This window comes from Propithecus coquereli, unplaced genomic scaffold, assembly GCF_000956105.1.
Source record: "Propithecus coquereli isolate 6110/MARCELLA unplaced genomic scaffold, Pcoq_1.0 Scaffold13, whole genome shotgun sequence".
In the NCBI taxonomy this organism is placed as follows: Eukaryota; Metazoa; Chordata; class Mammalia; order Primates; family Indriidae; genus Propithecus; species Propithecus coquereli.
In genome coordinates, this window is record NW_012137191.1 from 3,081,245 (window position 1) to 3,087,831 (window position 6,587).

General features: G+C 35.3%; 1 protein-coding gene across 1 annotated transcript in view; it reads left to right on the forward strand.

Annotated features, from left to right (window-relative positions):
- Positions 1–6,587, forward strand: part of DBX2 (developing brain homeobox 2) — a 68,235-nt gene that overhangs the window by 24,620 nt on the left and 37,028 nt on the right. The window contains exon 2 of the mRNA XM_012638390.1: positions 2,004–2,099. Coding sequence (XP_012493844.1) covers positions 2,004–2,099 — 96 coding nt within the window. The remainder of the gene's footprint in view (positions 1–2,003; positions 2,100–6,587) is intronic.

Consider the following 6,587-nt stretch of genomic DNA (forward strand, 5'->3'; position numbering starts at 1 on the left):
TACTCTTGTAAAATAATTTAAGATGCAAAATTCAAATGAAATGATTTATCATTTCCGTGATGGTTTTATAGTCAATATTAGAACTGATGATAATAATGAAACTTAAAAAAATTTGCAGAGCTTTTTGAACACTAAAATGGGTTTCCTTTTTATACTTTCGCTTAGTTGCCGTATTTTCAAAACAGCATTAAAACAAGTACTATATTCCTTGAAAACTGAGATAGTAATAAAACTAAAAACATCAATATTGATGACTTTCCATTGTATTATATAGGAAGAAAACTGCATTTATAATTAATTTGCAACTTTAAGGCATTCAGGACCCTGAAATACTGTAAAATTTTTATTGGGTAATACACTTATTTGATACGTCCTTCAGAGAAATTGATGAAAAAAACATACATTTATGAGTTGATTAAAATACAAGTCGGAAATTACTGTGTTCTTCAGAAAGGTATGTAGTCATATCAAAACAATATTCACTGTATATGATTAAGAAAAAGAAAGAAGTTGCTACTTGAATATGAAAGGAAAATAATAAAAATATTTATTTTCAAGTCACGTTTTTTATTTCAAGGTCATCTGTTATGGAAGATACCATGTTTTAGGATGTGTCAGAAAGCAGGGAAGGGTTAATTCTCAATCCTCATTCTTTCCCTAAGAAGACCAGGGGAGTTTCCTATTTCTTAGTTTGGAAAATTATTTATTCAATTACTAAAAACTTATTGACTATTTAGAATGTGCCAGGCACTCTGCTGGAAATGTCATGGTATAAGCAAGTCCTCACTTATAGGAAATTTCTGCCTACATTATATAGTATTAAACACATTGTATTAAAGGACATGGTGTATTTAAGGCATGGCATACAGTAAGTACTCAATAAGGGAGAGTTATTATTCACATCCTATGACATCCTTCACAGCTATTTTTATCTACTGAGGTACAGAGTTTAAAATTTCACTTAAAATTTGAAATTCAAATGAAATTATCATAATTTATATGATGGTTTCATAGTCAAAATATTAAAACAACATATAATAATGAAACTTCAAAAAAAATTTATAGAACTTTTTGCACACCAAAATGTGTCTCCTTTTCATACTTTTGCTACAAGAGTACTTAATCATAACTATTCCATGCATATTTCTAGAAAATTTTATGAATACCATAGTTTAATAAATTGAGCAGAACAGAATTATGTGGCAACTCACTATACTATAAACACAAATGCTTTCAGGTTAACTGGATTTCTCTTGAGATAAAATGTGATTATTCTTAAATACTTTAAAACATGTAAATGTGGTCGAAACAACACCTTTTGTTATGAACCTGCTCATTAAATTAACTGTTACTAACTTTGGAATCCAACTCACTATTTCAAAGAACCACCGAAAAATAAGCAGGAAAGTAATACAAACTCTAAAAATTAAATGTAAACCCCTAACATTTAAATTATGTCTTGGTAAGTATTAATAGAATATCTAGAGCCATGCTACTTAATATCGTAACTCCTAGGCACATGAGTTTATTTAAGTTTAAATTAATTTAGATAAAATACTCAGTTACCCAGTTATCTTAGCCACATTTTAAGTCTTCAATAGCAGCACGTAGGTAGTAGATACCTTGTTGGGTAGTGCAGATACAGGCATTGCCATCATCACAGACAGTTCTCTTGGACAGTGTTGCTCTAGGGTATTTTAAATAAAGGAATATTTGATATGTTTACTATTTACAGTTGTGACCACACAGAAAATGAACTAGGAAGCTGAGTAGTTGATGTATTTGAGTCTTCCCACCATACCTTCCAAATCTTGATAAAATTATTTGGCACGCTCTTTGACAGATGAAGGCTACTTTAAAATGACTTTGATTTCAGTACAAGTTATAACTAAGTAAAGGCTCAGAAAATGAAGTGTGTTTACTCAATAACTTTTGGGAAACTGGAGTTTTGAATATTTTCTGAAAGAAATGGCTAATCCATGAGATCAATGCTTTCTCTGCAGCACCGTCCAAACCTTTTCTTCTGAGCGCCCCGACATTCTACTCGGCATGTTGTGGTGGGTCCTGTCGGCGCCCTGTGTCCTCCGCTGCTTTTCCAAGTAAGTTTATGCTTCATCAGCAACGCCTCAGTTATTCTGTACACTAAAGCAGCAGAATTTAATGTGTTCTGGAAAACTAATTGGTAATGCAGTGGCAAGGAGCTAATTCCTCACTAAAAATCACAGCGATCCTATTCAGGAGGTTTCCAGAGATTTATCAAACCTCAGCACACTGAGCAATTGTGAGTGGTTTCTGACGGCATTGAAACCCAGGGCTGACACACCAAGGAAAGTGACTTGTTTTCCATTTGATATAAAAGATTTCAGAAGGTCCAGTTTGGCTCTTTTTGAAACATGTAACAACACTCCTTTAAAGAAGAGAAAAGAAAGGAAAAAAGGCAAAAAAATATTTGTGCTGCATAAAATCTCCATTCAGCTTAAAATGTGACACAGAAAGTCAGTAGGTGTCTATAGAAAATAATTAAAAATTGTCCAGATCATAAAAGGAGATAAATCTGTCCTTTTTATCATCTTGAAAAGAACCAACCAGGGTTATAGGAAATATCTTCAAGAGAACTCTTCCCCAAACATCATAAAAGCAAAATTTTAATAGTGTCTGGGGGCGGAGTGAGGATGACAAACTTTCAAAAATTTGTAGTGTGTGCGCGCACTGTCACACACAAAGAAGAAATGTCTAAAAGTAAAGTTCACATTGGTCTTGAGATTTCTGGGTCAGAAAAGAATCTGTAGGCAGAGAATTTGAGTTTATGGTCAAGAAGTCCAGTGGAGGGGTGCATTTATTTGAACTGCTCAAGAGAAAACATTTATTCAGGTTAACAGCTTTGCCAGGTGAAAAGCGAAGTAAGAGTTGAGTCAGGCTAAAGCACTGAGCTCAATCACACTTGAATTCAGATCCCTGCCGCCTCTGTGCATGTGTTTTATGAATGTTTCAGGAGAGCAGTTGCTCGACAGAATGATTCCTGACAAGTGAGGCAGTAAATGCTGGCCGTTTAATGAGCTGCAAGCTCTGGGCATCTCTTTAGGGGGCTGATACTTTCCCACAGAGCACTTTACATGCCTGGGACCCAACCACAATGGGTGACAGACCCGTGACCAATCGTCACTTTCACTTGACTCATCCACACGCGACCTCACCACGATTTTTCACTCTGCAGATGAACTTTAGGAACCATTTCACATGGAAAAGGCTTGGGCAAGGGTCAGTTGCCCTTTTGTATGGTCATAAAGCAAGGCTCTGTGTGTCAGTCTTTTCTCCTGTCTCACATTCCAAGTGAATTTCTGGACACCATTTAAAGCACTTGACTGAAAAATAAGGCAGTGAATGAAACTGACTTTTATAGACTCATTCTAGCTCATCTTCCCATAGAACCCTGTCTACCTGAAAAGGGATTTAGTGGATGAGCTGAGTGTATACAGGGGCTTGCTGAATACACAGGCCCATTATCAACTGTGGGGATTGTTTATTAACCAGGGCTGATACACTACTATTTTGGAAGTGACCTATTAATTGTCCATTTAACTAGAATGTATTGCATTCAAATGGAAAAATAGAAACCATGACTAAACCTTTTACTCGCTCCTTCAAGGTGGTCTCCTATGTGGGCGATTGAAAACTGTTGGGCAAATTAAGGAAACATTTATCACCATATATTGGGGTATCAGGAAAAGACTTCTGTAGTAGAGACTTAAAACACAAATATCTGATACTGTATCATAGTAGCGTCTCTGTGGAATTATGTCTTTGGTGTTAGATTTTGGGAGTGGAGATTCAGTAACCCACACTTAGTTTGGTTATTCACCTTGGTATAATACCTTTACTTTAGCAAATCTCCAGCAGTACAGCTCAGGTAAGTGGACATGGACAAAAAAATCCATGTAATAGGTGGACTTTCATGTATGTATGTGTGAGTGTGTTATTTTATAGTGGTATTTTAAGAGTCTCTAAGCCATAAAAATTGAGCCGGTTCTATAAATAGAGCACATAAAAGTAATTCTTAAGACATTTTCTAGATGACTTTATCTTCTCAACTGCTTGAAAAATTACTTTAAGTGGGTCTCATTTTCCTCCATCTGCTTCTTAGTCCTCACTTTGTGCCTTTTGCATAACTGTTGTAAATTATGGTGTTTATCCCTAGAGATTATAAAGTCCTGTGTTTATCTGAGTTGTTTTTTTTTTTTTTTAAATAAACACACAAGCTGAAAATCAGCACAGCTCAGATCAAGGATAGAAAATTCTGCTTTTAGTTTGTCTCCATTTCTAAAGTTGGCATTTTAAAACAGTTTGGTGATGCCACAGGTGTTCTTAATAAACAGTGGTGTCTCATATTATTAGTTATAACTCTAAAATGAATTTCTTATTTTTTTATTTACAATGTTTGTTGGTATTGGCAGTAAATAATAACAAAATAGTGGAATTAAGCTGTCAATAAAGAATTCTACAGAAATAATCATGATACCAAGGAGTAGTTAATAAGGTTTACATCTGTACAATAATCTTTTTTATTTAGGCATTTACTAGATTTCCTTTTTTTCTTCTTTTTAAATTAGAATGGTTTTTATGCCCAAGCTTTTAAATTATTTTCCATCATACAAAGGAAAATGAACTAAGTAAATTCATATTAAGTTTCAGCTTCAACAGCCAAAATTAAGGTTTATATTAAAAATTTTAATAACTGATGAAATCAGTGGCCCTCATCGTTGTTGCACAATATTGACTTCACTCTTTCCAAAAGACTAGCATCAGATCAACACATTTCTAACTATGCAAGTGAAATATCATTTTGACTTCTTTAGTATGTTTCATTTGTTTAATATCGATTCAGGTTTTCTTGTTACCTTCTTAGATATACAATTGACTTCTTGTTGCAATGTGGAAACAATCATTCATCCAGTGCCCTTCTCACATACAGTTAAATAGTTTAATAGGTTATTTAAGCACAACCCTTACAGTGGGGAAAAATTAAAAGGCAGTGGTAAAGTTCTCCCTTCCCCCAAAGCAGTATATGGAAAATCTTTGATTACATCCATAAGGTTCTTTTCAAAATAACACATTTCACAAATAACATGAAATGGAAAATTGTGGAAATTATGTAGATAATGACTTTTTAAAAACTACTTGAAAAAGTATAGGCATCTTAATTATGTAGACTAACTAACTGAATTAATCAGGTAATTATTTTGTTTCATCTTTGAGTACCCAACTTGAATTTCACCTTTTGAGAATTTTATGCCTTAAAAGACAAAGCTTAAATTTGGAGAGGCATTATAAAAATCTGAGCAGGGAAAATATTCTTTTGAGACAAAACACTCTGCCTTTTTCTTGGGAGTTGAACTTATATTGTACATTTTGAGGTTGTCATACTATCTTCATTTTCTTGTTAAAAGAACATAATGTACTTTCCAAGTTTGAATTTAGGATTTTGTGGAAGGCAGCAGGGAAGAGACATTACTTTTTTTGCTGTGAATGTAACTTGGTTCTGTGAGTTTCATTTTAAAGATGGGTAATTGACTGATCATTATTCTTGCCACCTGACCTGGCTGTGTTCTCTTTTACTGCTCTCAGCGGGAGTGGCCAATGGACTGAGGAAACTGACCAGGACCTGTGGAAAGCCACAAAAGGCTGCATACAAATTTTTTAAAATGAGGATTTAACTTTAGCACTGTAAGGTATTCAGAGTGATGCGGCATTTTTTTCCTAATAGAGACAGAAGCTTAATTATATTGTCTGAAACATAATAGAGTTTGTGCAATAAGATGAATACAGGTATTGACTTCTCAAAAGTGAAGGGAAGTATATAGATAAATGACATTCAGTCAACCAGGAAAAATGTTTAAAGGAATCAGAGACTCAAAGACAATAGATTTTCCAAGTTGATGGCTCTATTCAGCAGTTCTGGAGAAGCAGTGAAAGTACTGGAATAACATTCCTGGAATGGAGTCCTTTTCTTCCCAAACGTTCTTAAGCAGTTAGGAGGGTGGAGAAGGGCATGGGTGATGGGTTGGGAAGGGGAATTGCTTAGCATTATTGGGTACTTGTCCTTGATCTTATCTGTAGCCCTTGCCTGAACATAACATGGAATCTAACAGGGCTGCTTATAAAGTCCTGATTTTAGGTGTCTAAAACCAAGTGCACAAGTATGGAAGAGGAGAAGGGGAGAATGGGCTGAATAGAACAAAGTGAGAAAGAGATACACCATCAGCTCTGTATGTGTCCGCAGAATGATACAGGGATGCTAGAATGTGCTTTTAGAAATATACTATTCAGAACACAGGTGATTAGAGTCCCACTGGGCTCTGAAACGGTCAGTCTATACCTCAGTTCTAGAGACCCATGTAGAAAGGTACATTGAACAAACTCTCTCATAAAATTCAGGTTAATAGGTAGAGAGCAACTAAAATAGTGAAGGATCTGGCCGGGCGTGGTGGCTCACGCCTGTAATCCTAGCACTCTGGGAGGCTGAGGTGGGCGGATCGTTTGAGCTCAGGAGTTCGAGACCAGCCTGAGCAAGAGCGAGACCCCGTCTCTAC